This window comes from Carcharodon carcharias, chromosome 12, assembly GCF_017639515.1.
Source record: "Carcharodon carcharias isolate sCarCar2 chromosome 12, sCarCar2.pri, whole genome shotgun sequence".
In the NCBI taxonomy this organism is placed as follows: Eukaryota; Metazoa; Chordata; class Chondrichthyes; order Lamniformes; family Lamnidae; genus Carcharodon; species Carcharodon carcharias.
This window is the reverse complement of record NC_054478.1, coordinates 131,298,874-131,315,072: the sequence shown is the minus strand read 5'-3', so window position 1 is coordinate 131,315,072 and position 16,199 is coordinate 131,298,874. Positions and strand designations below refer to the sequence as shown.

The window sequence follows — 16,199 nt, the reverse complement described above, 5'->3', positions numbered from 1 at the left end:
AATATCATAACATGTAAGAGTTACCCGCAAATAACTGCCTGCTTTTATCCCTAATCACTTTCTCATTTTCTCCCATCTATGATAATAAACCGTTAGGTTAGAATTGATGTTCAGATTACCAAGCACCACTGCCCCCCCCCCTCCTCCACCCCAACAATCTTGTTCCCCTTCCCCATCCACCATTTTTGTTAGTCACAATGGAGGAGGCCACTTAACCCCAACCTCTTCTGCCATTCAATTAGATCATGGGTAATCTAAGCTAAGGCATCAATGTAATTCCACCATTAGATGCCTCTGGTAAACAATTGTGAATTATATTATAGTGCACTAATCCATATTAAATTCAATCTAATGGTGGCTTGGTTCATCTACTGACTACTTGCTGTATCACTGAGCACTAACTGGACCAGGTGGGCCTTAGCTCATTCCCCAGTCTCAGTGTTTAGGGTGTTATGATTAACCTCCTTCCCCGAGTGGAGAGAGGTTTAGGGTTCCCACTCCTGGTTACCAGTGACGTTTCCCACCTCCTTCTTGGAAGTGTTTGATGTGGGATAAAGAGAGGATTCTGCTGGGCTGTGATGGCACCCATGGTTGATTGGCCTCATCCATGCTCATCATCCAGACTCACAAATGGACAATGGCCACTTGGACTCAGATGAGGTATGAGGTGGCTGTCAGAAGAGGTGAAGGGAGACATGAAAACTGGAGAAGTGAGGAGGTGCAGGCCTAGGTATTGTGCGGGGATTGGATGAGACTATGCTGCTCTCCATGGTTGATGGCACTATTCTGAGGTGATTTCTTAGTTGATTTGACTCTGAGCTGGGGCAATGACCTAACGAGAACAGTCTGTTCAGCATAGGGGGTGATATTCCTCTCCTTACTGGCGAATGGAGGATAGTTCATTCACTGGACGGATGGCTATGTCGTTGCTAACCATTCCCATTTTCTCTTAACCAGGAGTGGCAGAAACTTAACTATGACATACACACTTTACGGCAGTCTCGGTGACAGCTGAGAAACCACTGGAAACAGATCTTGGAAGATTTAGGTAAGGCCCTTGGTGCTGTGTATAAGTCTCTGTGGTTGGGTTATTCCATAAGTGGCTGCTGAAGCCCCATTCACCTTGTACTGTGCTGCACTCCTGCTATGGAGACATTGACCTAAATGAAGCCCACCTCAGGCCTGCCTCTGGGCTCTTCCTCAATTACAATGTTCCCACACGTCCCCAACCCCAACCCCACTGCTTTCTCTTTAGTCTTCACTCTGCTTTCCGTTCCTTCCCTCTCTTCCTCTGCCGACCCTCGCTGAAGCTCATTCTGTGACCTCCATAAACCATCCCTGGACCTTACCTGAGCCCCAAAGCCCACCTTTCATGTGGGAGCCTGAACAGCGGGTTTCAGTGGGTAGGTCCACCATTGTGGGGGAGGGGAAGGGGGGGTGAGTGTTGGTGGTTGTGGGGGGCACCACAGCCCAACCCAACCCAAACCTATTCTCATCTTGCCGAGTGGAAACACTGAGTAACTGGGGCATGACCAGGGGGTTTGGGGTGGTGAATTTAACAGAGGCACTGCCACCTCTTGGTAGAATCAAAGCTGAGGCCCTCCTGGCCTGTACAGCACATTGCATCCAATTAACGTAGTATTTAGTGTGGATCAGTCCGGAGTCCAGCACGCAGATTGGGATCAGCTGTTATAATCCCATCCCTCCATTGGTTGAACGACTTATTAGCATTCATCATCCAGACACCCCCTCCCCCGCCCCCAAGCTCCACTTTCCACAGATAGAAAACAAAAAGACCCACACTGGCGGATCCTGCTCCCCCATACAGTGCCTGATCGGTATTGCAGCTCAGCCTTCTGCATTCACGTCATTCCCAGAGGAAGCATGGCCTGTATCATTACGCTACAAAACCAATCCATGCATCCTTGTGATAACAGCAGTTTCATTGGCGTGAAGATGATTTTAGGTGTGCCACCGTGAGTAGTGAGCACTGGTGGCACCAGCATTCCATTCCTGGTATCCTTCAGAACTGGCAAAGAATGATCGTCCAGTGTGTGGTGAGGAAATGAGGAGACCAAGATGTTCCAGTAGCCCTTACCCTACATCTTCAGAAAGATCATCTTCAGATATCTCCTGGCTGCTGCAAATAAAAACAGGGATTGGTATTTGGCAGTGCAGGAGACCATTCAGCCCATCATCTTCCTGAAAGAGCTCTCCACTGGGTCCCGGTCCCATTCACCTGATATTTCCCCATCATGCTTTTTAAACTTTTGATTTCAAATTATCTCCCCATATCCGCTTTTAAAAGAATTGTTGGATCAGCTTCCTTCCGCGATTTTAAATTGACACCGTTTAGTTACCAACCCGCTCAGACCAGTGGTTACAAATCAGTGGAAACTCAACCGGCCGAATGCCTCATCGTTTTAAAACACATCTGCCGCTTCACATCATGGTACAGGATAAAAGAGTGTGAGGAGAGTGGAGACACAGGATTAAAGGGTGTGAGGAGAGCAAAGACACAGGATTAAAGAGTGTGAGGAGAGCGGAGACTCAGGATTAAAGGGTGTGAGGAGAGCAAAGACACAGGATTAAAGGGTGTGAGGAGATCGGAGACACAGGATTGAAGAGCATGAGGAGAGTGGAGACACAGGATTAAAGAGTGTGAGGAGAGCAAAGACACAGGATTAAAGAGTGTGAGGAGAGCAAAGACACAGGATTAAAGAGTGTGAGGAGAGCAAAGACACAGGATTAAAGAGTGTGAAGAGAGTGGAGACACAAGATTAAAGAGTATGAGGAGAACAGAGACACAGGATTAAAGAGCATGAGGAGAGTGGAGACACAGGATTAAAGAGTGTGAGGAGAGCAGAGACACAGGATTAAAGAGCATGACAATATATTTTATCGTTAAGAAGCATATAACCTTATCTGTCAGTGGAGATGAGCTTGCAGTGTGAGGGGGAGGATCCAGTTGTCATGATCCATATAGGTACCAATGACATAGGTAGAACTATTAAAGATGTTCTGCAAAATCAGTATGAGGAGCTAGGTACCAAACTATGAAGCAGAACCTCAAAGGTAATAATCTCTGGATTATTACCTGAGCCATGTGCAAATTGGCATAGGTCAAATAAGATTAGAGAGACAAATGCATGGCTCAAAGGCTGGAGAAGTGGGTTTCGGTTTGTAGGGCACTGGCATAAGTATTGGGTAAGTGGGGGCTGTACCATTGAGAGGATTTACACCTGAACCATCCTGGGACGATTGTCTTCAAAAGTAGCATAACTAGGAAAGTAGAGAGGACTGTAAACTAAACAAGAGGGATCAATTTTGGGTAGATGTAGCAATTCAAGTTGTAGGGTCAAGACAGTAGAGCAAAATAGTAATATGAGAAATGAAGGCCAGAGAATGACAGGAGTGGGCAGAGAGAAAAAACCTTATAACTCATCAACAGTCAAGACTAACTGTTACAAAGGTAACAAAAAGACAAAACTAAAGGCTCTCTGTCTGAATGCACATAGCATTCATAACAAAATAAATGAATTGATGGCCCTCATTGAAGTAAATAAGCATGATCTGATAGCAGTTACGGAGACCTGGCTGCAGGGTGACAAAGGCTGGGTCCTTAGTATTGAAGGGTACATGACATTCTAGAAGAATAGGGAGATTGGTAAAAGTGGAGGGGTAGCACTGTTAATCAAAGAGGGCATTGGTGGAATAGAGAAATGACCTTGGATTAGAAGATCAGGATGTAGAATCGGTTTGGGTGGAGATGAGGAATAGTAGCCATTAGTGTGAGAGGTCTACAGGCCCCCTAACAGTAGCCACAGTGCAGGACAAAGTATTCAAGAGAAAATATTGGGTGCTTGTGATAAAGGGACGGCAATAATCATGGGTGATTTAAATCTACACAAACTGGAAAAATCAGATTGGCAGCAGTGGCCTGGATGAAAAGTTCTTAGAATATTTTCAAGATAGTTTTTTAGAGCAGCATGTTCTGGAACCAACCAGACAGCAGGTTATATTAGACTTGGTACTACGTAACGCGACAGGATTAATTAACGACCTCAGAGTGAAGGCACCCCTAGGCAGCAGCAGCCACAATATGATTGAATTTTACATCCAGTTTGAAAGGGAGATAAGCGGGACTAAGACTAGTATCTTAAACTTAAATAAGGGCAACTATGTGGGAATGGAAGCTGAACTAGCTGAAGTAACTGGGAAACTAGGCTAGAGGATAGATCAATAGAGATGCAGTGGCAGACATTTAAGGGGATATTTCAGAGTATTCAGAGTAGGTATATTCCTACTACAAAGAAAAATTCTAAGGGGAGGACCACCATCTGTGGTTAACTAAATATGTTAAGGAAAGCATCAAACTTAAGGAAAAAACATACAACTCTGCAAAGGTGAGTGGCAGGACAGATAAATGTATAGAATATAAAGAATGGCAGAGAATGACTGAAAGGTTAATCAGGAGAAAGAAATTAGAGTATGTGAATAAGCTAGCTAGAAATGTAAAAACAGATAGCAAGAATTTCTACAGGTGTTTAAAAAGGAAAAGAGTAAGTAAAAAAAGTGTTGGTCCTCTAGAGAGTGACAGTGGGGAGTTAATAGTAAATAATAAGGAAATGGCGGAAGAAATGAACAAATATTTTGCTTCTGTGTTCACTACAGAGGATACAAAAACATTCCAGTAATAGCTGCAAATCAGGAGGTGAATGGGAGAAAGGAATTTGGTGAAATTGAAATCACCAGGGAAATGGTACTGAGCAAATTTATGGAGTTGCAGGCTGGCAAGTCTCTGGGTCCAGATGGATTACATCCTAGGGTCTTAAAAGAGGTGGCTAATGAGGTAGTTGATTCGCTGATGTTAATTTTCCAAAATTTGCTAGATTCTGGAAAGATTCTGTCAGATTGGAAAGTAGCAAATATAACCCCTCTATTCAAGAAAGGAGGGAGGCAGTAAACAGGAAACTATAGGCCAGTTAGCTTGACATCTGTCATGGGGAAGTTATCAGGATCGATCATTAAGGAGGTTACAGCTGGGCACTTAGAAGAGCTCAAGGCAATAGGGAAGAGTCAGCTTGGTTTTGTGAAAGGAAAATCATGTTTAACCAATTTATTGAAGTTTTTTGAAGGAGTAACATGTGCAGTAGATAAAGGGGAGCCTGTAGACGTTCTATACTTGGATTTCCAGAAGGCATTTGTTAAGGTGCCACATCAAAGATTATTACAGAAAATAAAAGCGCATGGTACAGGGGGTAACATATTAGCATGGATAGAAGATTGGCTGGCTGGCAGAAACCAGATTGTATTCATAAATGGGTCTTTTTCTGATTGGCAGGATGTGATGAGTAAAGTCCCACAGAGGTCCGTACTAGGGCCTCAACTTTTTACAATTTACTTAGATGAGGGGAGTGAAGACATGGTAGCTAAATTTGCAGATGACACAATGATAGGTAGGAAAGTATGTTGTGAAGAGAACATGAGGGCAAAGATCTGGCAGATGGAGTTTAATGTGGGAAATATGAAGTTGTTCACTTTGGTACAATGGAGACTGGCTGAATAATTCTAAGGTGCAGAGAGATGAGGAGAATTTTTTCTCTCTCAGAGAGTTGTGCGACTTTGGAACTCTGCCTCAGAAGGTGGTGGAGACGGGGTCATTGAATATTTTAAAGACAGAGATAGATAGATTCTTGTTCGGCAAGGGTTATCGGGGTTAGATGGAAATGTGGAAATTGAAACGCATGATCAGCCATGGTCTTAGTGAATGGCAGAGCAGGCTCGAGGGGCTGAATGGTCTACTCCTGTTCCTATTTCTTATGTTCTTATGTGACCTCATGTTGCCATGGTGATACTGAGTTTGCTCTTCGATGGGAAAAGCTGATGGTCTTATGAGCCTCTTTTAGATTTCCTTGCTCGGGGAGTGTTAGACTTTAGCTTGGAGGGGTGAAGCAGAAAGGAGGTGAAGGTTACACTACAGTTATATTAAGGCTGGTTAGATCCCATCTGGAGGATCGCACTGAGCTCTCTGCATTACACCTCAGGAAGTGGGGGCAGTGCATATTCACCAGCGTTACACTGGGGCTTAAAAGGTTAAATTATGAAGTCATGTTGAAAGACGAGACTTGCATTCCTTCACGCACTGAAGATTAAGGGCTGATCTAATTAAGATGTTTACAGTGATTATGGGATTCAATAGGGCACATATATTTGTATTTTGGAAAGGCCACATGATAGACTCATGACTAAGGTCGGAACTTATGAAGTCAGGGGAAAAGTCACAGATTAGATAGCAAGCGGGCTCACACAACAGCAATCAGAGAGGAGAGTTTAAGGCCAGTTACTCAGGGCAGAATTTTCCGTGCCCGCTGGCGTTGGGCGTCACGGTGGGTGTGAGTGGACAATATGGCAGGAAGGCCAAAAATTGGTTTCACGCTGTCGTGAAACCAGTTTGCAATCGGCTGCTCCGCCTTTCAGTGGTGGGCCGTCTTCCCTGCTGCCGCATGAGCTTCATTTTAATACATCTGCATATCATTATAAGCCCAGCTCGCTGGGATCATCCCCCCCCCTCACCACGTCAAATTTACCACCCACATTGGCAGGAAAGCACAGCGCTGCAGAACACGTCTTGACAAGTGTGACGTGCAGAAGTCAGGACTTACCGTTAGGGCCATGCTTATATCGTGGACATCTGGGGAGCAGAAGGTGCTGGAGCCCTACAGTTACTGAGCCCTGGAGGAACACATACATGGCATGCTGGGTGGGTTTATATGGACGTGGCTCCACCATGAAGCAGCTCACAGAAGGTGGATGGTCACTGCTGAAGGTCTGCTTCAGGACTTGGCTGTGGCCTGCTATGGATGATCGCTGAGGGAGTGGAGGGGAAGGTGTAGGTCTGATGGGGAGAAAAAGGTGTGTTGGGGGTGGGGGGCGGTGGGGAGGTGGGGGGGGGGGGGCGGGGGGTCGAGGCCGGGAGGCGGGGGACAAAGATGTCGGGGTGTGAAGTTAGGAGTGGGGGGAATGAAGGTGTTAGGGATAAGGTTGGGAGAGGGGCAACAAAGGTGTTGGGGGTGAGGTTGTGGGGGAATGAAGGCGTCGGGGGTTAAGGTTGAGAGGGGGGAGAGAATACGGGAGGAGGATGGTATAATGGGAGAATGCGGCAACTGGGGAGGAAGGTGTAAGGGAAGGAGCTCGGAGAGGGGGAGGAGTTTGGAGCAGGGGAGGAAGGAGTAAGAGAATGAAGAAGGAGTCCAGGGGGAGAAAGGAATCTGGGGACAGAAGGAGTAAGCGGGGGCATGATGTCCAGGCGACTGTACAAGGAAGGTGCCTGTGGAGTCGATGACTGTCTCCTGGAGAGCAAGATGAGGGTGGGCATGGTAGGAGGGAATAGTGAGAATGACAGAGGGCAGAGAAAGGCAGTAGGGTGGGAGGGTGAGGGTGCAATGGTATTGGTAGAAGGAATGGCGGGAGTGGTTGGTGGGAACCCAGAGGCAGACACGGATCCTGGGGTTGGGAATGAGGAGGTTGGGGAGGTGAATGTGGATGGGGGTGGGCATTTTGGGAAGGTAGGGAATGTACACGTCCACCTGGACATCCATGAAAGAAAGGGGTTGTAGCTGGTCGGTGACGGTGGGGAGGTGGAAGGTGATACCAGTGGGGTTGACAGTGATGGGGGAAAGGACGGAGGAGCAAAAGACAAATTGCACACACCACGCTTCTAAATCTGAAAGTGAGAGTAGCCTCGTGTTGGGTGGGAACAGGTGCTGCATGGGAATGTGATCAGTGGGTTGGGGGGAGATGCAGGTCAGCTCAGATAGACAACTGAACTCCAACAGGCAGCATTGAAAATGCTCAGGACATTGAGATAAGTGTGATACAGGAAGGCTCCATGTCCGTGGGAGATGCTTGCACAAGGCTTGGAAAGACCCTGCCACACACAAACTTCCTCTTCCTGAATCATTCATGGTCCAGCTGCGTGCAGCTGAACTGCTAGTGGAGGGGGGAAGGGGGTGCGGATACAATGGGTGGATTGTCAATGAAACTGAAAGACACCATTACACATTATTCGGTGAAAGAGAAAATATTTTCAGATTATAAAGTGACAAAATGTGATCACCTGGGCAACCAAAGATGATCAAAATTTCTTAACTTTTCTAGACCTAACACTTTTAGGCGCTGCCCTGACATCTGTAGCAGGGGTGGAGACAGTCTATGCCATGGTTGGCCCTGTTGCCTCTGATGACTTCGGCGTGGGTCCTCTGGAGAGCTGAGGCCTTGCGGGTCCCACTTGCTTTGGCTGTCCTCCTGTGGGCCAGCTGCCCCCTCCACGGTGACAGAGAATGAGGTTGAGAGGGTCATGGGCAAAGGGGACTCAGAGGGGGAGCAGAGGCTCTGAGATTCCAGGAGTGTCCAGCTGCTGCTCCTCCTCACTTCTGGTGCCCAAGGGCCCTGACCTGACTCCTTGAGGGGAAGGGGCACCGGGAGGAACGTCAAGGTGCCCCATTTCCCTTGTGTTGTCACTGCAACAAGTCAGCCATGGTTACCGTGAAGGAGCGCAGTTCTGTGTGCAACCTGGCGTTCTGCTGGACCAGGGTCTCCATTGTGTCTACCACCCATCCGATGGAGACCTCCATGCGTACAAATGTGGGTTCCACTTCATCAGAGAGCAGGCAGACACACTCCTCCGACTCGCCTGCCACTCTGTTGAGGGCTTCCAACAGCTCTGTGTGATGTTCTCCTGCCTTCTGCTGACTCTCCAGGATGAGTTGAAGGCCGAATTCAGAAGCTCGTCATCTGATTCGGACCTCACAGATGCCTTTTGCCCAGCAGTCCCCCGAGTGGAAGGGAGCTTAGCTGATCCTGCTTCCTCCTACTGCAGACATATGTCCATGTGGTGACCACCAGATTGTGAACCTGAGCCTGCTCTAGATCTAGGTCCCACCGAGGTGTGTGTCTCTGCACTGGTGGAGGGTGAGGGTAAGCACTGTGATGGGTCTTGCACGCTGCTTATTTCCAGCCCTTCAATGGAGGAGGTGGCCTCTTGGCTGGAGGTGAGGACCTGGGTGGAGCTGAGGGACTGGCTGGCTGAGGGTGTCAGTCGCTTTGCAAAGCTCCTTGTGAACCAAAGTAGAGATAATTGGTGCAGGGCAGCAGAGTCAAAAGCAGGAGGGAGAGCGCACACAGTTGTGTTGAGAGGGGGATGATGTGGTGCAGGATCCTTAGGTGGGTAATCATCACCACCCTTACCGTCACAGCAGGCACGGTCCACATCCTTACCAGTCAGCACGATTGCACACTTCTCAAAGTGAATGAGGGGCCTAATGTGGGCCACTCCACCCCTGGTCTAGGACCTCTCCCTGCTGATGTGAGCAGGCTTCTCCTGCATAAAAACAGATGGAGAGAGTGTGAGCAGGACACATGACCCTGCATGGAATGTTTGTGTGGAGCCATGGACGGGATGAGGACATGAGCTCCAGAGGATATGAGCCTGATGGAAATGTGAGAGTGTGTGTGAGATTTAGTGCTATTGTCCCTTGAGATGTGTGGCCCCTGTGGAAGTGTGATGGGTTTGTGAGTGTATGAGTTGAGAGTGATGAGAAGAGTGACTTACCCTGGCAGAATGGAGATCACTCATCCCCTTTTGGTACTGGGTGGTGCCGACCACCACTGCCACCGCCTCCCATGCTGGATTTGTCACCTTGCATGCTGGCCTTCGCCCAGAGCAGGGGTAGAGGACATCATGGTGGGCCTCCACCGCATCCAAAAGGCATTCCAGGGACGTGTCACTGAATCAGGGGGCTGCAGTCTTCTCGTCTTTCGGGGTCATGTCTTCTGTGCAGCAGTCCTGGGCTGGAAGCACTGAGAAGTGTGCGTATGGCTGCACTTTAAACATGGCTCCCGGCATGATGTAGTGGCGAGGTGATGGGGTGGCAAGCGAATGAGAGTCCACCTGCCAGTGAAACAGTGTGTTTCCCGGGAATGCATGATTAATGAGGTGGGATTGGGACGATACAGCGTGAAAAGCCGCCATTGCATCCGGTGGGTAAAACATTCTTTCTCCTGCCCACTACCGCACTCAGTGCAAATCTGGGATGATTCCACCTTCAGATTGGCTGAAGGTAGGAAATGGTATTCATCAAGGATCTGTGCTGGGACCACTGCTGTTCACCATTTTTCTAAATGAGTGGGACTCTGGAATCTGAAGCACTGTTTCAAACTTTGCAGGCAACATCAAATTGATAGGTATTGTTCGGACAAAGGAGGGGTACAGACAATCAAGTCACTAAAAATAACAAGGCAGATTAACAAGTGCATTTTTAAAATAGCAAACCAAACACGGGAATGGAATTGTAAAGCAGGGATGTTATATTGAACTTGCATAGAACCTTGGTTAGGCCACACTTGAAGTGGAATGTGAACAATTCTGGTGTTTAGATTATGATAAAGCTGTAGAGGTGCAAGCAAAAATGCAAAAAAAAACAATCACAAAGATGAGACCAGAATAGAGACGTTATAACTAGTTGGAAAGGTTGAACAGGCTGGGATCCTTTTCTCTGAAAAGTAGATGACTGATGGGTGACCTGATCGATTTAAGATAAAGAAAGATAGGGTAGACCTACAAAAAATATTGCCACTTGTCAGGGGAGAGTCAAAAATGAAAGGCCATAAATAGAAGATGGCCAGTAATAAATGCAATAGGGAATTCAGGAGAAACTTCTTTATTCAGAGTGATGAGAATGTGTGTGTTGCTACCAGATGGAGCAATTGCATAGATGCATTTAAGAGGAAGCTAGATAAACACGGGAGAGAAATGAATAGATGGTGGTATGATAGGGTTAGGTCAAGAGGGATGGGAGGGGGCTTATATGGAGCATAGACACTGGCACTGACCAGCTTGGCTGAACGGCTGATTTCTGTGCAGTGAACTCTTCGCTGCATCATTCGATAGCAGGCTCATGGTGTGCGATTAACCACTACAGTTGGCAGCAGGTAAACTTCATGTTGCCTGCTAATTCAGATGATTCTAGCCAGAGCTAAGAGTGCTCTTGACTTGCACACCTAAGAAGGGGCATGCAAAATCATGAGAGACCAGCACAAGTTAAAACTAGACTGCGCTGCTTAAAACCAGTGTCCCTCTTGAAGTGGAGGTGCATTGTGGCCGGAGCAGGAGCTGGAAGTTATTCTGCAACTGATTCTGGCCTGGGAAAGGCAGAACCAAAAGAGAAAATGGGTTCCAAGATTTTCTGATGCTGCACTAGTAGCCTTGGTTATGGAAGTGCAGAGGACGAGTGACATACAGTATCCACAAGGGGCCAGGAGACACTCCAGCCAAACTGTGAAAGGAGTGGGACTGATTGTTGTGACAGGCGTTGCCAAGAGTCAACCCCCCATTGTAGTGCCGCAAGAAATTCAATGACCTCACAGGAGTGCTCAAGGTCAGTGAATACATCTTCAAATGCCATATCCCACTAACTGCACCACGATCCTCAGACAGTCCTCAATGCACCACACACCCATCACATACCTAACAACACACTATCAATCAGGACTCGTGCCTAACATTCGTAGCTTCATCTCACCCTCTGCCGTAAGACTCACAGTCATACCTCACAACTAGCGTACACTGCCAGCTATTCAACCATGACAGATACATCGTCCAGACACATTGTACTCACTGATACACTTCCCTCTCTTGCAGCACAAGGTGATGCAACACCAAAAGTAGCGGGTGCTAACCAGCGGGGGGAAAGGCTCGGCTGCATGTCCTCATCCTGATGAAGTTTTCGGAGTGGCCATTGCTGAGGCAGTAGCCCGAGGCCACGGTGAAACCATCAAAGCTGACGGTATCCTCACACCCAACCTTCCTCTCATATTCCAGTCCCCACTTTCCCCCTCATCCCACAATCTCTTCTGATTTACAAGCTGCAGACGGTGTAAGCAGACACTTCTTATTTTCTTCCCTGGCCTCTCCACAACCCTGTCCCTTGCGCCTTTCTCCTTTCAGATACCCAAGAACCACCACCTGGCCAGACAGAGATACAAGAGGGAGGAGAGACTAAGATGAAGAAAGACTGTCACTCTCTCTTATACTTGCAGCCACTAGCTTAGTTATGTATACTTTAGAGGATAGCTTAGAGAAGGGATCTGGGTGTGGTGTCACACCAGGCGTGAATGACTGATGGCCAGGACAGGGTATAAGGGTGATACAGCTGCCAGCTCCCCTGAGGGCGAGTTCACACATGGGTTCTGCTGCAGAGGACTCAGATGAGCCCCTCAATGGGGCAGCCTATAGAAGAAGGCTGGTGGATATGCACAATGTAAAAGCAGCCCCCCTCCCCCCCCAACATTGAGGACAGTGGACTGCTGCAGACTGAAGGCATCATGACTGCTGCCAGGCTGTTGGTCATTGACCTGCATGATACACTGTGTATGGCTGCCCACCAGTCGGCCATTGAGGGAGTGTATTCGCTTTTGGTTGGGTTACTTCTTAGAGTTGACATGCAGAGCGATTATGTATGCATTCAATAGCACCCTGAACATGGTAACTCTTGCTATCCTTATGAAGTCACATGCTCACGCCACCTGCTTCTCTTTGGAAAGAGAGGGTGAAATGTATTCACAGAGTGCCAATGACCTACCGCCCTTATGTAAATGGATGACAAACTGCAAGATGTTGTAAATATTGTCAGCTCCAGTCTGGTGGGACCAGACACATAAACGTTCATGGCCACAGTCACTTTCATAGACACTGGCGATGTCATCCTTGCCCTGCTCTGAGGGTGCAACTGGTAGCAGATATCAGTAAGTATGCCCTTAGTGAAGTGCAAGTATCTCATACGTTGTTCCTTACTGAGGTTCAGGTAGGTGAATTATTCCCTGAACTGTCTAGATGGATGTGGCCTCCTGCTAAGAGCCCTTCTCCCCTTCCTCCTCCTCCTTCTTCCAGCAGCTTGTCCTGCTCTGTGTTACCTCTGCTCACTCACCCTGTCATGCTGTAGTCCAAAGGGAATGCTTACTGCTGTACCCATGTATGGGAATAAATGGTTTGTGCAGAATCCTTGTAGTCAGGAGATTTTAGCAACTTGAAACAACTCTAAAGACCATCAAACACTTCTAGAAACTCAGCACCAGCAGTAGAAATCAATCAGCAACTAGCCTGTAAGTAGTCGATGATCCCTTTAAAAAGGATTGGTGGAGGGTCCTTCCTGCTGCTGAAGGTGTGTTTAGCTGTGTGAGGTAAGGAAAGGGAGTCACCTAAATGTTAGACCATAAGACCATAAGACATAGGAGCAGAAATTAGGCCATTTGGCCCAACGAGTCTGCTCCGTCATTCAATCATGGCTGATAAGTTTCTCAACCCCATTCTCCCGCCTTCTCCCCATAACCTTTGATCCCCTTACCAGTCAAGAACCTATCTATCTTGGTCTTAAATACACTTAATGACCTGGCCTCCACAGCCTTCTGTGGCAATGAATTCCATAGATTCACCACTCCTTGGCTAAAGAAGTTTCTCCTCATCTCTGTTCTAAAAGGTCTTCCCTTTACTCTGAGGCTGTGCCCTCAAGTCCTAGTCTCTCCTACTAATGGAAACATCTTCCCTACGTCCACTCTATCCAGGCCTTTCAGTATTCTGTAAGTTTCAATCAGATCCCCCCTCATCCTTCTAAACTCCATCGAGTATAGACCCAGAATCCTCAAACGTTCCTCATATGTTAAGCCTTTCATTCCTGGGATCGTTCTTGTGAACCTCCTCTGGACCCTCTCCAGGACCAGCACATCCTTCCTGAGATATGGGGCCCAAAATTGCTCACAATATTCTAAATGTGGTCTGACCAGAGCCTTATAAAGCCTCAGCAGCACATCCCTGCTTTTATATTCTAGTCCTCTCGAAATAAAAGCCAACATTGCATTTGCCTTCCTAACTACCGCATCAACCTGCAAGTTAACCTTAAGAGAATCCTGGACTAGGACTCCCAAGTCCCTTTGCACTCCAGATTTCTGAATTCTCTCCCCATTTAGAAAATAGCTTATGCCTCTATTCTTCCTACCAAAGTGCATGACCTCACACTTCCCCATGTTGTATTCCATCAGCCACTTCTTTGCCCATTCTCCTAACCTGTCCAAATCCTTCTGCAGCCTCCCCACCTCCTCAATACTCCCTGTCCCTCCACCTATCTTTGTATCATCTGCAAACTTATGCCCTCAGTTCCTTCATCGAGATCATTAATGTATAAAGTGAAAAGTTGTGCTCCCAACATTGACCCCTGCGGAACTCCACTAGTCACCAGCCGCCATCCTGAGAAAGACCCCCTTATCCCCACTCTCTGCCTCCTGCCAGACAGCCAATCTTCTATCCATGCTAGTACCTTGCCTCTAACACCATGGGCTCTTATCTTATTGAGCAGCCTCCTCTGCGGCACTTTGTCAAAGGCCTTCTGGAAGTCCAAGTAGATAACATCCATTGGCTCTACTTTGTCTAACCTACTCATTACCTCCTCAAAGAATTCTAACAGAGTTGTCAGGCATGATCTCCCCTTGATGAAACCATGCTGACTTTGCCTGATTATACCGTGCACTTCCAAGTATTCTGAAATCTCATCCTTAATAATGGACTCTAAAATCTTACCAATGACCGAGGTCAGGCTAATTGGCCTGTAATTTCCCGTCTTTTGCCTCACTCCCTCCTTAAACAGGGGGGTTACATTAGTGATTTTCCAGTCCTCTGGGACCCTCCCTGACTCCAGTGTTTCCTGAAAGATCACCACTAATGCCTCCACTATTTCTTCAGCTATCACCTTCAGAACTCTGGGGTGTAATCCATCTGGTCCAGGTGATTTATCCACCTTCAGACGTTTCAGTTTTCCTAGCACCTCCTCCTTGGTAATGGCCACCATACTCACCTCTGCCCCCTGACTCTCTTGAACTTTGGGGATGTTACTTGTATCTTCCACTGTGAAGACTGACACAAAGTACCTATTCAGTTCCTCCGCCATTTCTTTGTTCCCCATTACTACTTCTCCAGCGTCATTTTCCAGCGGCCCAATGCCCACTTTTGCCTCTCTCTTACCCCAATGCCCACTTTTGCCTCTCTCTTACCCCAATGCCCACTTTTGCCTCTCTCTTACCCCAATGCCCACTTTTGCCTCTCTCTTACCCCAATGCCCACTTTTGCCTCTCTCTTACCCCAATGCCCACTTTTGCCTCTCTCTTACCCCAATGCCCACTTTTGCCTCTCTCTTACCCCAATGCCCACTTTTGCCTCTCTCTTACCCCAATGCCCACTTTTGCCTCTCTCTTACCCCAATGCCCACTTTTGCCTCTCTCTTACCCCAATGCCCACTTTTGCCTCTCTCTTACCCCAATGCCCACTTTTGCCTCTCTCTTACCCCAATGCCCACTTTTGCCTCTCTCTTACCCCAATGCCCACTTTTGCCTCTCTCTTACCCCAATGCCCACTTTTGCCTCTCTCTTACCCCAATGCCCACTTTTGCCTCTCTCTTACCCCAATGCCCACTTTTGCCTCTCTCTTACCCCAATGCCCACTTTTGCCTCTCTCTTACCCCAATGCCCACTTTTGCCTCTCTCTTACCCCAATGCCCACTTTTGCCTCTCTCTTACCCCAATGCCCACTTTTGCCTCTCTCTTACCCCAATGCCCACTTTTGCCTCTCTCTTACCCCAATGCCCACTTTTGCCTCTCTCTTACCCCAATGCCCACTTTTGCCTCTCTCTTACCCCAATGCCCACTTTTGCCTCTCTCTTACCCTTTAAGTTAAGCTCCAAAATGGAAGCACTGGCATCAAATCAGCATTACGCACTGATAGGTGTCACGATCTCTCTACTCTGCATCTTTCCAACAGGCAGTCCCTGTATTGTGATCTAATACTCTCACCAAAATGGTGACTGGCACAGCTAACACCAGAAGTGTGCACCCGCACCACTGAGGCCATTTTGAAGACAAAATGACACCCTTAGCACTGAAAAACTGGGTGCCGAAATTCACAATTCAATGTAAAATCGAGAGAAGCTAATTCTTCTGGCTGGGGAGTCACGAACATGTGGCATTACCTGAAAATTAGAGCTAAACCTTTTAGAGATCTAGAACTCTCTGGATCTCTCTCCCTCAAAATGTTTTTTAGGCCAGATCAATTAAACTTTTCAAAACTGAGATTGATAGATTTTTGAAACAAAAACAAA

At 47.5% G+C, this 16,199-nt stretch overlaps 1 protein-coding gene across 1 annotated transcript in view; it reads left to right on the top strand.

The window, feature by feature from the left end:
* LOC121285094 (melanoregulin-like) overlaps positions 1-16,199 on the top strand; it is a 166,832-nt gene that overhangs the window by 26,470 nt on the left and 124,163 nt on the right. Inside the window, 1 exon segment of the mRNA XM_041201226.1 lies at positions 958-1,048. Within this exon segment, the coding sequence (XP_041057160.1) occupies positions 958-1,048 (91 nt within the window).